The 18,158-nt window shown below is 35.3% G+C and overlaps 1 protein-coding gene and 1 long non-coding RNA gene across 4 annotated transcripts; one reads left to right on the forward strand and one right to left on the reverse strand.

The window, feature by feature from the left end:
- Window positions 1-2,885: 2,885 nt before the first annotated feature.
- On the reverse strand, window positions 2,886-12,726 carry LOC148266219 (uncharacterized). Of its 2 annotated transcripts, XR_015818340.1 has the most exons (3): window positions 12,599-12,726; window positions 3,735-12,530; window positions 2,886-3,282 (listed from the first exon to the last, which is right to left on the reverse strand). It is a non-coding gene; the product is annotated as an uncharacterized LOC148266219 (long non-coding RNA). The 2 variants fall into 2 exon arrangements; XR_015818339.1 differs by lacking the exon at window positions 2,886-3,282 and having other exon boundaries at window positions 3,387-12,530.
- LOC110822229 (meiotically up-regulated protein) lies at window positions 12,647-17,504 on the forward strand. Of its 2 annotated transcripts, none has more exons than XM_022052284.2 (7): window positions 12,647-12,869; window positions 12,996-13,032; window positions 13,498-13,583; window positions 13,693-13,788; window positions 14,186-14,351; window positions 14,449-14,605; window positions 17,169-17,504. In XM_022052284.2, the coding sequence occupies exons 1-7, from the start codon at window positions 12,837-12,839 to the stop codon at window positions 17,170-17,172; spliced, it is 579 nt and encodes a 192-aa protein (XP_021907976.1). In that variant the 5' UTR covers window positions 12,647-12,836; the 3' UTR covers window positions 17,173-17,504. The 2 variants fall into 2 exon arrangements, with proteins under 2 accessions (XP_021907976.1, XP_021907975.1); XM_022052283.2 differs by having other exon boundaries at window positions 17,230-17,504.
- Window positions 17,505-18,158: the final 654 nt, after the last annotated feature.

Raw genomic sequence — 18,158 nt, forward strand, 5'->3', positions numbered from 1 at the left:
CCCAGTTTTTTTCTATACCCTTTCTTACTACAGTTACCAAGCAAGGAAATACGAGTACAAGACCTAATGTGCGTGCTTGATTTGACAACATTCTAGACACATGGGTTTTCACTATGGAGCAGTACATTTAACCGCATACAAATTTATGGTGGTGGAAAGGTAGAAGTTCCTCGTCAAGAAGAGATAAAATTTTTACCCAAAATAAAACAAGATATGGGAATTCTTTTCTGAATTGATGGGACTAAATGACAGAATCCTATGAAGGATTAATTCTCTTTCACAAATTAGATTTGATTGCGTGATTAACTTTGCTTATACCATATTTCTACCATGATTAGATCCACTCCAACAACTTCCACGAACAAATCCAAATTCTACCATAATTTTCAAATCTGCAGTGTCTCCTTCCGGACATTGTTCTTCTTTTAAGATGAAAAAACAATACTATAATCCCAATTCTTGGTAATAAAGTAAGGAGAAATGTGGACTATCAACTTGACTACCTCACAAGCTTTTTCTGTTTTAGATATTTGGAATTATTTATTTTCTACTTATAAATGCTTTATTTTTTATATTACATTTGGTAATACAAGTACTAAAATAATGACTTAATTTCTGTACTTTTTTCATCTGTTTTAAATTAATTTTTAATTAAATAAATTTTTATATATTTTTTCTAAAATTTTTAATTTAATTTCTCTCGGTCATCAGCCGTTTTTATTGTTAAATTTATTTACACGTAACACCTTCTAATTAGTCCAAATAATAATTAGATACTATATCAAATGATACATAAATTAGTCTTTCAAATTATTCAACTTAGCACCTCTTGCTTAAAATACTAACTTGATACCACTTGATTATCACTTATTTAATAGCACTATAGTCACATTAACCAAAACAAAAGAACACTACTTTCTTGTTTGCCGAGGTGCCTTGGATCAATTTCAAGTCGTGATACGAACCCTTTAAACACAACATCACATACATAGAAAAAAAAAAGAGGCACAGCTGATTACTGATAAATTTAAATCGCTATAAAAAATAAATTTCATCTTGCAACTACAACAATAACAAACAAATAAATTCAGTTTTTTGACGAAATATATTCATCCAAAAAATAATTTAGAGCTATATTAAAATTAAGAGACATTACTATGTCATTCTAATTTAATAAATGTAAACAATTGACACAGTGATCTAATTATTAAAATTCTAAGACTGTACTTAAATATCACGAACTAGAATTTTAATAAAAATGTAGAGTTTATCACTTTGTGAATGTATCATTGATTAACGGTGATTAGATCACAATATTTTATACAACATTTCTAAAATTTGACTTATTATGTTTGGTGGGACTATTCTCTTAGTTGGAGTAAGTACAACAAGTTGATATTCAACCTAATTTATTATTTTAAAAAAGAGTTGGTGAATATAAAATTTTCTTCACCATGGCTGCTCAGCATATGCAGAACCCTACAGATAATTTCAAACACGAACTTCATTTGGAATTAGCATAATCACTTCTAATCTCAGCTTTTAATGGAAAAAAAAACATCTATATACACAGACACACACACACACACTATAATGCTCCTGCCATACCATATAATTCATTTCAACCATGCCTCGTCAAACTACCAAATACAAATGTCTGACCATGAGAAATCCTGCTCGATCTTAAAAGCACATCAGAAGCATAAATCTTTTCCTATTCAATCAATATAATTTTAATGGACACCCTGCCTGCATCATCATGATCAAGTTACAGATTATTCATCCTTTGTAAAGGCATCAGGCCTGTTGTGCTATTCTACTATCTCCTTACACATTGATGCCTAAAAATGTCACGAATAACTCCCATACAAGGAAAAATGACACTAGCACATGGAACACTGCGAGTTAGGTACATAATTGTTGGTAAACAGAAAGGTTGTGCAAATGAAGGCAGTCACATTGAATCAAGAATTCAAGAATCACCTGTGGGTCCCTTTTGAAAAACTGATTAGCAAATCACTGAACAGTACCTTGTCTCATGAAGGAAATTAATACTAAGAAAGCGAGAATGGTGTTAGGGTGGTAGTGGCTGTCACCTCCATTCATCAATGGTAGATTACTTTATTCTAGCATAATGATTGCTATCAATTTGAATAGCATATGTTAATTGTTATTTTATACTTTTCTCTCATTTGGAAGACTGTGCCATACCTAATGGTATCAAACTAAGCATCCACAAAAGTATTTAAGACGTAAAGAAAATGAAGGATTTGGCTCTGTGAATTACTTCACCTGTGTTTGGAGTGAGGGAAGTGGTGGAAAAAGAAAAGTATGAGTAACTCAGAATCACCAGTTTGGATAAAAAAAAAAATTAAAATATAATAACATAAATGGATGTCGGGAAAGAAAGAGTTCAAAGTTTTAATTAAACATTTTCCTTCCTTTTCCTCTAAAGACCCCTTCTTTTCCTTTCACTTCCTGTTCTAATTTTTATTTAACCATGAGATTAGTCACTAGGAGCTTATCCATTTTTCTTAAGAATCTCTAGAATAGGAAGAATTATCAGAAAGGTAATCTATAACTTGTTCGGTTCAGAGTCTTCAAGTTTTACATGAAGTAAGCAGATGCTTCGAACATTTCAAACTTTTTTTTTTCTCTGGGGACAGATGAAGATCAAGTTCATCAAAGGAAATCTACTTAAGCACAAAAATACCCGCTAACCAAAGACCAAAAAAGAAGCTAAAATTGAAGACTTGTCCTTCGAATAGAGGAAATAGCACAAGTTCACAAATTTCTATCAGATATAAGGGTTTGCAATCTTCTTCCATCCTGGAATCTACAGTTCATACCTACATCCCCAGTAAATAAGAACCAAGAGACCATACTAATACATAAATATATATATTCAAAATGAAACTAAAGTCATTCATGAGGCACCAAGGCTGTCCGACCCCTGTACAAAATATATACTATTGCACCGAGTTAATCAAAACCTCTACAATATCCATTAATTCTTTCTTCTAATCTATCCCCAAAAGATTTTAATAATAAATGATTCAGACCAAGAAATGTCAGAAGCATATTATAAAAGAATTTTAGTGGTTTCCGTTTCAGATGCTATGCAAGCTATTCCTCAGAGAAAAGCACCAGCAAAAATGGCATCCACCTCAGATACAGTATTTGGAATAGCCGTTGAAACTTAAAACCTTCAACACATGGCTAACCTTTAAATACATAGCACAGCTTCTTGTTTATCGGGTAAAGCAAATAGCTTTCTCCAACCTAGAAGATGAAGTTGGCAAATATGTCATTATCATCAAATAATCCATGAAAATTCCCTGAACCTGATGATTAGCTTTCATTTGGTTGTGATTGGCAGACAAAACTATTCAAGGAATCAGACTCCTTCAAGAATTATTATTTAAATAACTCCAAGTATTATAAAATGATAACAATAACACTACAAAAGAAAAAAGTAACGGACTCCTCTGACTCCAGTGAGGATAGATTATTCTGTTTTCCTTTTCAAAATCCACAAGGCATTACACAGCAATCACATCCAAAAACAGTAAGCTTTCACCCTAAATAGCAATCAGGTCCTTGAGTTAATTTCTAGTGGGTCATACGCACATTTTGCAACCAGAGAAGTACTCTAGCAATCAGTGATCTCAACCCCCAGGAGAAAAGAGACTAGGTATCATAATATGCAGTAATCGAATAGATGAAAGACATACTCGATCTGAACGCCCAAAAATTGAGATGAATTTGTGATCTCAAAACTCTGACCAACTGCTCGATTGCAATTACTTGAAAGCCACATCCAGCTAGCAAATTAGTTTTTGAATTCTTTTGGAGTTATTACGGCATTTGCAGATGATTTTTGAATGAGGCAAAATGATTTCACTTGAACAGCACAAGCACTTTGGTTGGTCCCTCATGGGAGTTACTAAATCTCAAAATGTACAGGCAAGTGTCTTCCTTATTGTGACTGGAGGACTATTCGATGCGAAAATTGGGATCAACAGCAGAATTTAAAATCTCGCATATACATTAATAATTAGAAACTCAAAATTCTAAGTAAATCTTCCTTACTTGACCTGCACTCCAAAAGAGAGTGAAAACCAAGATAATCGGGGTAAATATATTAATTACAACGTCACGAGAAACACCTTGATAAGGTAAAATTGATTCAAGAAAAGTATTGATGAAAATGTCATAAATTACTTTGATAAGTAAATATTAATTTTCCATTCAACAAGAAGGTTGAAGAAAATCTCAATAGTTAAAATTAAAACTTTATAATTCTATTATTCTCAAAACTTCAATTGAATAAAGCTGTGAACTGATGACTTATTTATAGGGTATGACATGTGAATAATAAGAAAAATAATCTCCTAAATTAATTACAAAATTACATAAGAAAATAAATATAAAATAGAATAGAAAACTTGCAACAATTAAAATAATTATTTTTTAAAATATGATAAATATGATCTCCTTATGAAAAAATCTTTTTAAATAGAAAGATCTTAATATCATTGTGACTGATTTAGGATAAATAATTGTAGAAGATTAAGGCCCCCCACAATCTTTCCAAAATCCATGAGATTCAATCTTCTATTAAGGCATGTGATTTGTTTTCTTCTTTCTCTTGATTTCCTATGTAGTTTAGGAAGGAAATCCACCGTTTGGTTGATTCTCCCTTTAAGAAGAAATTTTTTTCTCTTTACTTGCTCACATCATCCCCTTTCAACTGAATTGTAGTGTGTTTACAGTTTATGGTTAAAGGTCTTTATATAAGCTTTTCCTAAGATAGTTTTAGATAATTACAAACACTTAAAAAAATAATAACATAATATTATATCCTAATTTAGAATTTAAATTAAATAATTAAATAAATATAGGGCTATAATTTATATCAAACATTATCATAAAAAAATATTAAAATATGCAATATAAAAATATTAAAAGGAAGCCAAAGCCGGGCCGACCGAACGGCCCAGCAGCCCGGCAGCAGCAGACGACCCAGCAGCAGGTGGGTGAACTGGGCAGGCCGCGGATCTGTGAGGTGCGTGGGCCACGCGCACAGGCCCAGTCCATGTGTCGCGTGCGCACGTGTGCGAGCTCCCTTTGGCCGCATGGTTGAATTGTGTGGAGATAAGGCATTGGCAAAATTTTGGGACTCTTTCCACCATTTTTTCATGTGCTTTTTAAGGTAAAATTCTGCAGCAACTTATTTCACATTCAGCACATGGGAAAAAGGAATAATTATTCCTTAATTAATATTTTTAATGTATTTTAACTTTAAATTTTATCCCAGAATTAAATTATGTAATATTTTAATCTTAGCATTAACCTACTTAATTAATTTATTATGTAATTTTTATCTTATGATTTTATCAACATATTATTTTATCACTTTTCAAGTGTCTGTAACCATCTAAAACTATTTCGGGAAAAACTTATATAAAGACATTTGTCCATAGGTTATAAACACATTACAATTCAGTTGAGAAATAAATCAAAGCTTAGACTTTCTTCTTTAGTTTGCAATTTGCTAATTTTTTTAACTTCTTCAAATTCTTCAAGACGCAGAAGTCTTATCGGAGAGGAGATCAACTTATCGGTAAGTCCGTGATATTTTTCATTTCCTTATTTTTAATTCTATACTTCTTGTTTATGCATGCCTATTAGGTGTTGTAAATTCAAATAGAAAAAAAAATTTTATAAGTGGTTAAGTTTCTATATTAAATATGTTGTGTGGGTTATAAAAGTTAATTCGATCCTCCCGATATTCTCCTACATCATTTGGTATCAGAGTTTAGACTCCTAAAACCCAAAACTATCTTTATTATTCTTCAACATTTTTGTTATAAATTAACATTCCAAATTTATTTTGATTATTAATTCATTTGCATGTTACTTGAATCTATTCTATCAGTTCATTTCAAGTAATTGTGTGTTTGTTTCAATATTCAAAACAAATCTCTAAAAAAAATATCTCAATTGTACCTATAAGACAATTGACACACTATTTGCATATCAAAAGTAGAGTAACCAACAAAATAGATTGTTGGAAAACCGTCTGAGTGAAAGAGTAAGGCATCTACTAAGTGAGAGAGAAAACTTTTGTGTCCACATTTTGTTTGTATCATCCATTCTGCATTGCATAAAACACTCGTGCATGCACTCTTTGGGCTTCTAGAGTTTGTTAGGAATTTTTGCAAAAAATTTTCTAACTCGCAGGGACTCGATTAAGGAAAATTCCAACCCCGACGCTCAATCTGATAGAGAGATTGAGTGTGAATAGCATACACGAGTGGAGTGAGACAAAATGAGTTATGGAACCAAGACACTAGCTAAATTTCACTTACGGATGTGACCACGGTATCAACCAAATGCCTTCTATTATTTCTTAGCTTTTTTATTGTATTCAAAATCATTAAGCAACAGCGAAATGGATTCGAGAATGAATTCTTTGGAAGACAGGGGAGATGACATGACCATGGAAAAACTTTCAGGATATCCGGTAAACGGCAAGCAAAGTTCGCACGAGTCAATCGTGCAGGCAAGGGAGCCCACACGCGTGCGTAGGGGACGTGGGCTGGGCTTGCGTGCGAGGCCTGCACGCCTCACGGATCTGCAGCCTGCCCAGTTCGCGCACCTACTGCTATGCCAACTACTACTGCCAGGCTACTGGGCCATTCGATCGGCCCGGTTTTGGCTTCCTTGGGCTTGGGTTGAGGGCCAGTGTCCGAGCCTTTCCGAATGGGCCTCTCACGTCTGTCTCCTCGAGTGTGCAGCATGGGCTGCACGCTGGCTTGGTGTGAACGACCTACTAGTCCGCGGCTTGGGCCTAGCAGGTCAGGGAGCGGGTCAAGCAGCTTGGGTACCTGCCTGCAAGGTCTCCACCCATTCAGGCACGTGTTCTCAGGTGGAGCACGTGTGCGGCCCGTTTTCCTCCATCATGAGTGGTTTTGTGCGCATGGGCTTCAGGTCAGGTCTCTGGGTTTCCAGTCGACCATGGACTGGGATCTTTGGCTTCCTGGATTATTCTAAAGGCCCATGATTCGTCCTCTTCTGTGCTCCCTTGGGCTGATTGTCTTTACGGCTCACATGGTCTCCCTTCTTTGATGGCATTCAGGATCCATCTTACTCGATCTAGGCTTGCTCAGTCAGGATCTTTGGGCTTCAATGGACTAGACTTTAATCCCGGGTTTCAAATCCGTTTTATTGGTTGAGGCTTCTTCCTCATTTTGTTTTCGAGTTGGTGCAAACTTTGATTGTCACTTACCGGATATCTTGAAAGCCTTCCCACGGTCATATCATCATCCCTTTCTTCAAAAAGATTCATTCTCAAATTCATCTAGCTATTGCTTAATGATCTTGGATACAACAGAGAAGTTAAAAAATAATGGAAGGCGTTAGGTTGATGCTGCGGACTGACGGAACTCATATGTTAGTGAAATTGAGTTAGTGTCTCGGTTTCATAACTCATTTTGTTTCATTCCACTTGTGTATGCTATTCACACTCAATCTCTCTGTCAAGTTGAGCATTAAAATTGGGATCTTCCCTAATCGAGTCCCTGCGAGTTAGAAAATTTTTCACAAAAATTCCTAACAAACTCTAGATGCCCAAAATGCGCATACACGGAGTGTTTTATGCAAGCAGAGTGAACGATCCAAACAAAATACACAAAAATTTTCACTCTCATCTAGTAGATGACTTATTTTTCCACTTGATAGTTTTCCAATAATCTATTTAGGTAGTTACTCTACTTTTGATATGCAAAATGTAAATAACGTGTCAATTGCTTTATGGCGTGCAGTTGAGATTTTTTCTATACAAATTTTTTTTTTTTTTTTTAATATTGGAACAAATACAAAATTACTTGAAACGAACTGATAGAATGGATTCGAGTAACATACAAATGAATTAATAATCAAAATAAAATTTGAATGTTAATTTGAAACAAGAATGTTGAAGAACAATAAAGATAGTTTTGGATATTAGGAGCCTAAACTCTGACACTAGATGATGCGGGAGGATATGGGGAAGATCGAATCAACTGCTATAACCCACACAGTGTATGCAATATAGAAAGTTAACCGTCTAAAAAGCTCCTTCATCTACTTGAATCTACAACACCTAATAGCCATGCATAAACAAAAAATAGGGAATTAGAAACAAAAAAAGAAAAAATGTCACGGACTTACCAATAAGTTGATTCAAGCTTATTATCTCAACAAAACTTCTGAAAACTCTTACTTCTTAAAAAACTTGAAGAAATTCAAAAAAATTAACAAACAGCTACCTGAAGAAGAAAACCTAAGCTTTGATTTATTTGTCAATTGAGTTATAATGTGCTTACAAACTATGGGCAAAAACCTTTATATAGGCTTTTCCCGAGATAGTTTTACATGGTTACAAACACTTAAAAAATAATAAAATAATATATTGATAAAATCCTAGGATAACAATAACATAATAAATTAATTGTTTAGGTTAATCCTAATACTAAAATATTACATAATTTAATATCGGAATAAAAATTGCAGAAATTCCCATTAACTTTTTATCTAAGGTATCTGAAAGTATTTCCTTTTGCTTGTTAGCTTTACGTTAATCCTTCTGGTGGCCACTCAACGTCAATGCTACCCAGAAGCAAAGTGAAGCTTGAATACTGTGGAAATGAATGGACAAGGACATCTAGGGTTATGTTTGCTAATGCCCTGTTTGCCAACAACATCAACCAGAAAATGTAGCTTCCCCATGCCTCCTACAACCCCTGCCTATTCCTGAGAATATAAAGGACTAGTATCAGCATGAATTTCATCAACGGATTTCCAATCTCATGGCAAGGATTCCATTTTTCTTGTGGTGGACCATTTGACCAAATATGTTAGTTTCATGCCCCTGAACATCTTTATTTGGCCACCAAGTATGCTCAATGTTATTTGGATAATGCTTTTAACCTCCAAGGTCTCCCTACCAGCAACAACGGTGAACAGGAACCATCTTTCTAAACAAGTTTTTGAAAGACTTCTTTTGGTTATAGGGCATTGAACTCCTGAACTCCACAGCTTAATATATTCAAAAAGATGGCCAAATTAAAATCGTGAACAGCTGTTTAGGCACTTGTATAAGTTGTATGGTTAATGAGGATCCTAACCACCATCGGGATTTCCCCTGCAGAATGATGATATAACACCTATTCCCCATAACTAAGCCCATACAGTTCGAGATCCTATATCTTCCATATTTCCTGGGGATTCCACCACTAAAGCAGTGAACCTCTTCATCACGAACAGTGAATGCACTTTAAACCTTCTCAAACATTATGTGACCAATGCTTAGAATCATATGAAACAGCAACCAGAAAAGGTTTGGTCTGATCAGCCGCATTCCCCTGGCGACTATGTCTACATTAAACTTCAATGGTACCACCAATTATCTCTCCACAAACGACTCAGCGATAGACTATTTCCTATCTACTATGGTCCCTACCACATCTTAGCTAAAATCAGCCATGCTGCTGTCAAAAGCTCTGGACATTAGCTCCGACAGCATAGAGAACAGACCACAAAGCTAGAGAGAGATATAGAGAAGAGAGATAGATTCAAGGGAGGAATTAAGAAGGAGATTGAGAGAATTTGGAGATGGACTGTTTTAAGTTTTTTTGAATGTGAGATTACATGCTACTACCATCCAAGATCAACCTATTTATATTGTTCATTTGGAATCCTAATCTGTTAACAGAATAACAGATTGTTGGGCCCAAAATTTATTCCTTGTATACAACGGTAAAGTCACACATGTCCCACATGCATACCTCTAACTTCACAACACAGCCCTACATCTCTAATAAACTGTTAACGGCTTACTATTGGCATTGATAATACCCTCCCCTTGAACAGCAACCTTGTCCCTAAGGTTGAGATGTGGAAATTGCTGACATAGAAACTCCCGGTCTTTCCAAGTGCAATTAGTCCACAACCGTTCCCATCCATTACAGTAGTACTTGTTCTACTTCTTTTCCATTCCTGATAACTTTCCTGCTTTGCAAAATTCTTTCCGGAGTTACCACAATAGTCCCTTCTGAATCCATAATAGGAAGTTCTACAAAATATATATGCTTGCCTGACATTTCTTCAGTTGTGACATATGGAACATTTGGTGGAATCGAGAATTATCGGGCAGTTTCAGATTATATGTGACCTCTTCGATCTTCTGCAAAATCTCAAAAGACCTAGAGAAATAGGGAGATAGCTTGGATGTGTTCCCCTTTCAAACTGACCCTTGGAAAAAAGGCTACGTCGTCAATAACGCTAGTTTTTGTTCATTGAAATGCCTCCCACTGTGGTTGCTATTTGAAAACTGATTGATTCTCTGCTAAGCTTTAAATAATAGTTGCTTCCCCGGCTTATCCGCTGTCTTTCCATCAAAAACTCTTCCACTGTCTGAGATGGGGTTTGGATATACACAGTATCCAAGAATTGAAGAGGAGCATAATCATACAGTGCCTGGAAAAGAGTCATCTTTAAACTAGAATGATAAGTTTTGTTGTACCACCATTTCATTAGTGCCAAACACTTAGCCCAACCCTTCAACTTTTGATGAGCCATACATCTCAAATACATTTCCAAATATTGGTTCAAGCATTCTGTTGGCCCATTTGTTTGCAGATAGCATGCCAAACAGAAATGCAAGGCTGTCCCTGAAAGTTTCATTAATTCCGTCCAAAACAGGCTTGTAAAAATTTTATCCCAATCTGATGCTAACACCTTAGGAATCCCATGAAGTTGGTGAACATTCTCTAGGTAAATTAAAGCCTTAGGCAGTTGTTCAGTGAATCCAAAAAGACATGCATCCAAGCCTAGGTGGGAACAGTGTGGGGCTGCAACAGTCCTGTCAGGGGTACTTCTTCCGCTGGCAAAGCTCACAGCATTGTATCCATTCCATAAGTTGTTGCTTGCCAATAGAAATGTTGCTTAAGACGTTCATAAGTAGGCTTAAGGCAGAATGCTCCTGCATCACCAAGTTATAACGTGTTGCATGATTATCTCTCTGAGGTCCGGACTGGATCCTATCACCATCATGCTTTTATACCTTAGAATACCATTTGTAGAAAAGCGGTCGGCTCATGGAGCATAAGTAGTTTGAATGTGAGACTACATGCTACTGCCTTCCAAGATCAACCTATTTAGTGTTGACTTGGAATCATAATCTGTTAACAGAATAATAGATTGATGGGCCTTACATTTATTTTTTGTATACAACATTAAACACACATATTATGTATGCACATCCTCTAACTTCACAACACAGTTCTACGTCTCTGGTAAACCTTTAACAGCTTACTGTTGGCACTGACAGCTGCTTACCACCTTGACTTTCCCTCTTCGACATCAATCCACCTAGCTTCCATATGCAACCTTAATCCAAACCAGTCACCCACACTTACTCTACCCCTTCCAGAAGCCATAGGCAAACCCCAACCTACGAGGCCAAGTAGCTGCTATTCAACTTCTGGACTGCTATCCCTATCGAAGATGCCACATTGTCTATTTGTATGATCTACAAAAGATTATCCCAACTTCCATACCCTTGAGGACAAGGGTGTTTCCAACAGAGGGAGATCTGATGGGCAGGAATTGGAGTTATAAATAACAAACTGATTGTTGCTCAGGAAATAACAGGATTACTTACAACAGTTAAGAGGATTAATGAAATTTGACATTGTAATCGTTGAGTATAATACTGAACTAAAGCATATAAACAGCAAATCTATCAAAAAAAAAAGAATCCTCTTGCCTTTGTTGTCTTCTTCCTCTCTCTCCCTCCCTGCTCTCTCTTTTCTCCGGTTTCTGTTTGCTCCTACTAGCATCATAATACAAAGTAGCTGTATCGGTAACTTGGGATGGTATTTGCGAACACATAGGGTATTTTAGCTTTTTAAAAATAAAAATTAGAAAAAAGTTCTTCCTTTTATAGACTCCATCTCTTTTGAAAATCTAAAAACAATACCCAAAACATTTTTGTTATTAGGTTAAACCATTTTTTTAGAAGGAAAAACAGAAACAAACCAAAAATTAATAATGCTTAAAGCAAAAACTGTGAAAATAACCAATAATTGAACCGATTTAACTGAATAATCACGATTCATTTCGGTTTACCAGAACCAAATTCACACCATTAACAACATCTCCAATGCGGTAGATTCTCAATTTCTACGAAAACTAGAACGATCGTTCATTTAGAAAGAATAAGGGGAAAATCAACGATTATCTGAATTGATTAACAAAAAGAAGGCAACAACTCGAAGGCGGTGATATTCAAAATTTCTGCTACTAAACGAACCTCAAAGCGGTTTAATATCTTAACATAATTAGCTAAGCAGCTGGAATTAAGAGGCATGGCGAAAAACGCTTGCCTGGATCGCAAACGGAAGAGGAGGAGGTAGTATTTCTCTCACTCTTTCTCATTCCTCATCACCAAAACGTAGAAGAAGACCAACCAGGTTGGAACCCTGAAAAAAAAAAAAAAGCGCCGTTTAATGGAAAGGAGGGGATAGGAAGGGTAAAACAGTAACTTCACCTTCAACAAAGTCTAAAGCGGAAAGCTGGGCGGCGTATAAATGTATTAGAAAAAGGAATCTAACTCCAAATGAAGGATTATTAGCTTTAGGAGACCTTCAAGTTTTAATACTCCGATTAGAGGAAAACTTCCACAACCACTAGAATTTCTTAAATCTCTCAGCATCTGCAATTAAGGATCGATCCAGTAATCTGTGATCGTAAGTTTCAGATAATTTTCTTTTTGCCCGGTAGCAATCATGAACTGCGAAGCCTGCCAACTCAAAGAACTGGTAACCAAAATCAACGTCTCAATTTAACCTCAGATACGCTTTAATTACTTTCCTTCTTCTCAATTAAAGCTTTTTCTTCATTGATCATAAATACTCAATTAAATCATTTTTTTTAATTGTTTGTAGGAAGTAGAACACTTCGAGATACGCGAGGTTTTACGCTGTAAGTTCATATCTGACTGTTGGCTCTTTTGTTTTTGCTTTTTATCAACCAAGTTGTTCTTTTGTTGCTTCATAGTAGTTGCTTTTTTGAGTTTGTTATTGGTTCCCCTTCTACTTATATTTGAGCAACTGGAACCTGCTTGAACCCCAATTTAATAGTTTCTCTTTTTGGGTATCATTTTCTTAAGTGAAGAGGTTTCGTAGTTTTGTTTCTATTTTAGTAGCAACAATAATTTGCTTTGTTTCACTGCCTTATACATCATTTTGGCTGTATGATTTTTAAGGCTATCCAGTAGAATTGGATCCGTCGCGTGTAAGTCATGGCTTGTAGGCCTTCTAAATCACCTATCTGAACTTTTCTTTTCATTGTTGTAATCCTTCCATTTCCTTCATAATTTCACAGATTCATATTTGTTTGACATAATAAATTCTTGCAAGTAAACTGAGAAAGTGAAATTGGTTGCAGGCATACTGCACACGATTGTCTTTCACCGGGCTTTAGGTCTTGTGCGGCCCAAAGATATTGATTTAGAACTTTTTGAAATTACATATGTAAGTGGTTTCACTTCCTGACTCGTTGATGTAATGTTTGCCTACAGGTAAAAGTGAATACCTGTAACAACAATATATTTATATTCTACATTGTAATTTCTTATGATAGGTACAATGTGGTGATGCAGAACTTGAGAAGAAGATAGATGAAAAGATTGAGCAGTTTATAAGTTGGGTTGATAAACACCCAAACAAGAAAAGTCAGGTTTGCTGTTTGTTTATGCCTTTTGTTAACGATATCTTTCCTCTGCTTCAACACCAGATTCTGGTTTCTGTGTGTTATTTTTAGTGAAAATTTGAGATGTTGCTACTTTCAATTGATGTTGAAATTTTTTTGAAATTATCCTTAAAAAGAGGAGTATTATAAGTACCTCCCCTTTTTCTTTTGCTTGCTTTCTGAAACTTCGGTGTCCATCTCACATGGCAAAGGTGCCATTTCATACTTACATATCTATGATTCCTGTGTCAGGAAAATGGAAGTATTTTATCTTGGATTTGCCTTATTTGAAAAGTTCTGGTTCACAATCTGTTTTAACAGGTGACACATTAGTGTCTGCAGCTGATTTGATTATCTGTTTCTGACTTGGGCACTGATGATGCAGATATGTTTATCATTCTATGAAGTGAAAAGCAAACAACCTTCTTGGTTCACTAACAAAATTGAGCGGCTATATTGGGAACAGTGGTATATTAACTTGAATGTAACTCAACATCCAAAAGCACATTCTGGCAAGTTTCATCATTCCAAAATAGTAGTTGACCCAGGAGGTAGTGCAGATCTCATGGACAAATTGAATCATTGTTGAGATTTAATTGTTTTCTAATAAATTGTTTTCTTGTCGTTTTGTTCTCATGTCAATTGTAGAGAGTGCATCTGAGGAGAGAATTGCTCGTAGAGCTGCACTCGAGGCATCACTTCGTGAGGTTTTATTTCAAATTGTAAAATTTGTGAATGAGAAAAAGGACCATGTTCCACCCATAACTGATGCTACACATTTCCCCTATGAAATTACCATCCCAAGGTCAGCTCTCTTTTCAGATTATTTATCATTGATGGAGCGGATCTTATTGTGCTTCTTTTCAGTTTTTTGGTTCCAATTGCCTGCACAATGCTTTTCAGTATTACCTGCACGAACATTCTATGTAGTAGACCTGATTTAATTTGGATGATTTTTGTGGTGGTAAGCGGGAATCTTACACCTTAGAGTTTTGAGCTATACTGATGAGAAGTTTTCATTTGAGTTTGTTTCATTTAGACAGGTTTATGTCAATCAGGAGAAAGGCATGGATGAGTAAGTATCTAAGAGATGTGATGAAGATCTATTGGATGTCAATTCTATAAAGGAAAAGGGTACACTAGGATAGTTCTGCAGAAAATTCCTTTGATGCCATAAAAGAAACTTCATTGATATAAATGACATATTAGAAAAGGTTGGCGGTCTTGCTATTTTCTATTCGTCTTATATGAAGAAAGCTAGGAAATAATATGTTGATGAGATTGAATAGGGTTAATCAACTTGAGACAAGCTTTTAGAGGGGTGTTTTCTGGAGGATACCTGCAAAGTTGCGAATACCCAAGGATGAAACCTGTGTTTAGCGGGAAGGAGGATTGGATCTCTGTCAGCAAAATGTCTGTGAAAGTTTTAATATGGGGAAAGGCCTGTGAATGTCATAGAGGCAGATACTGAACCCACGTGATCCAGAAGTTAATTGAAGAAACAAGTAATTCACAGATATAAAAAAGGGGTTAAGTGTGCAAATTCCGGATAATTGAGACAAAGGCTCCTACTCTGATTGTTAGAAGAACATATATGACGGTCTTAATATAGAGGCTGGCCCCAATAATGAGCATGTAGGGAAACAAAAGTTTAGCTGAAGATACAGAGACAGATACAAACGCGGTAAAGGAGCTAGGAACTTACAGATGGAGAACTAAATCATTAGACCAAAAGTCTTCTTGAATGGGGTGCTGGAATCTTTGGAGTAAATTAAGTATATATTAGCATTTAAAAAAAATTATTGACTAGCCAGATCTGCCCTGGCCAACCACCAACAAGGCTGAATCTGGCCTTACCAGGCACCATAAGGTTTGATGATGCTTGGCCAGGAACCCAGCTAGCAAGGCCTTGGCGAAGCCAACCTGATTTCAAATGCTAGGTCAGCTAGGTCAAATGTCAGGTGTCAACCTGCTGGTCAAGTGGACTAGGTTTCCAATGATAAGGCCGAATGCCAATAGTCAGCCTAGCGTTCGAGTGTCCAAGCAGATTGTGATTGCATTTGTTTGGCTGCAGGGGGTAGGTGGATAAATGTAGATTTAAGATTAAAATAAGGGGATTTGCTTTGCTCATGTTATAAAGTTGGGGTTATGCTAGGGCAAAAGTCATGGGGCTTCTGCAGCTTACTTCGAAATGTTTTTTACCCTCCATTAATATGTGTAGCTTGTACTTGTGCTTTGATTTTGTATAAGGCCAAATCTTGACGTTGCTGTTAGGTTTCTTTAAGCAAACTACATGCACATCCCTGAGTTTTAAGGATAATTGCAGTGTGGTTCACTTGTCTCTAAAACAATTGATTTCTTTTTATTTATATACTATTATAAAACAGAAACTATTTAAAAGATCTCTGTTAATGGATGCACAATAGTAGAAACATCAGCCTTCAAGAAATATATGACTATTTGCTTTAGTGTGAGTTCGGAGATCTACAGTGAATTCAGAACACATTGAAGATTATTGATTTTATGTTATAATTACACATTATTTATGTTACTTTTTAGCAAGAGATATATGATTTAACAGTTTCACACAAGTTTCAAATTGTTGAAAGATAAGCAAGCTAAATATTCGTTTATGACCTAAACATCGTTGGAATAAAGATTCATCTATTGAAGACTCAGTTGATATTTTAAACAATAGTAGACTGAATTTATGCTCAAAGTTCAACGGTCTGCATGTAATTCATTTTATTTATTTATTTTGAACATCAGCATTAGTTTTCTTTCTTTTCTTTGCTAAATGAATCAGCTTTTTGGAATTTATCATCAAATATTAAGATGGTAAACGTAGACTAGAATAATGACTCTAATTTGATGTTTCAGTCAACAAAAACCTATTTCCTTTTGGTTAAGAGAATACCTTTTTTTTGTGGAGGGGACTATTGTACAATTAAAGCCTTTTGTCTATACTTGTAGAGAGACGGTGGTCTTTTAATGAGACGAACTTAGACTTTGTTTTCCTTGTATCAGAGACCTTAATGTGTATAGTTTCTTTAGTATTTTCCATTTTCTTAGAGTTGGTTTTAACTAGATACAAAACATAAAATCAATTTACAGTCGAGGCAAGGAACATCATTAATGTCCTTGATGCAAGTATGGCTACATTAACTACTTTGCTGCCCTAGCTAGGAGAAAACAGCCACTTCTTGTTCTCTGGCTACCTGGTTTAGAACGTTGAAGTAGAATGAGAACAATAACCGTTATGTTTGCTATCTATTTACATTTTAGTTTGCTCTCAAGTACGATGCACATAGTGTAGCAAACAAAGGAATAAATGAGGTCGGTTTTGCCTTTCCACTTCTGTTTGTTAGGTAATTTGTCTGAAGCTCATGATCTGACTGCTGAGTTAACATTCTGCTGCCCATGACTCAGTTCATCAGATTCTGCTTTTGGAATGGATATGTTCAAGAGGATGCTACAGACTGGCCATCCAACTATGCTCAGCTGATTCTCAGAATTTGGAACTTGAAGCAATTCGTAAACGAGTAAGATGGTTCCTTCTCTGGGCTCTAGTTATAGAACAATATTATAATGGTATTGGGGGTAAGAAGCAAGATGGTAGGGGTACTGGTTGCACACTTTGTAAAAGACATTACTCCTACATATGTGTAATTCCATTCTCTCTGTAAATATATCTTCCTTTTGTATATCAAGTTATTTTTTTTTTTACACAAATCTCTTTTTAGTCCTCAAATACAAATATTTGAAACCCATCCATTCGAATGGGACTCTTAAAGAGTGCTGCATTTCTTATTTTTGTGTTTGGGTTTTACTTGAAACACAGTAGAGTGACATTTCTGCCTAACTATAGCCTTATAGAAATTTTATCTTTCATTTTTGTTTTCAAATTGAAATTTATACATTTCATAGATATGTGATATATATATACATCTATGATAATATAACTTTTTTTTTAGTACATACAGAATCGAAATTATAATCTTTTAACACTAACCACCACTTGGTATAATATACCTCTTCCTTTTTGACACATGCTTCTATACATATATATATATATATATATATCCACATTGATCTGAACCTCCATAAACATTCTTCAATCTCAATGCTGCAAAAACGACACTTAAAAATTATTATTATTAATTTTTGTTCAAAAGAACTTTATTCATATATTTGCAAAATTTACCATCTCATCTTTGGAAGAATTAATCAAATTTTAAGTATGTTGAGCTTTTGATTCAATTTACCTCAGAATTAGGAACATGGTAAGTCTCTCTTCTTTGTTTAATCATACAATTTTTCCATAATAAATATTTTATTAGTCTTGCGGATATTTAATC

This window comes from Carica papaya, chromosome 4 (assembly GCF_054855325.1).
Source record: "Carica papaya isolate Zhongbai chromosome 4, ASM5485532v1, whole genome shotgun sequence".
Taxonomy (NCBI): domain Eukaryota; kingdom Viridiplantae; phylum Streptophyta; class Magnoliopsida; order Brassicales; family Caricaceae; genus Carica; species Carica papaya.

Coding starts and splice junctions, on each gene's coding strand:
- LOC110822229 (XM_022052283.2), top strand. CDS start 12,837: ATGAACTGCGAAGCCTGCCAACTCAAAGAACTG. Junction 13,033..13,497: donor GATACGCGAGGTTTTACGCT/GTAAGTTCATAT, acceptor AATTGGTTGCAG/GCATACTGCACACGATTGTC. Junction 14,352..14,448: donor AATAGTAGTTGACCCAGGAG/GTAGTGCAGATC, acceptor TGTCAATTGTAG/AGAGTGCATCTGAGGAGAGA.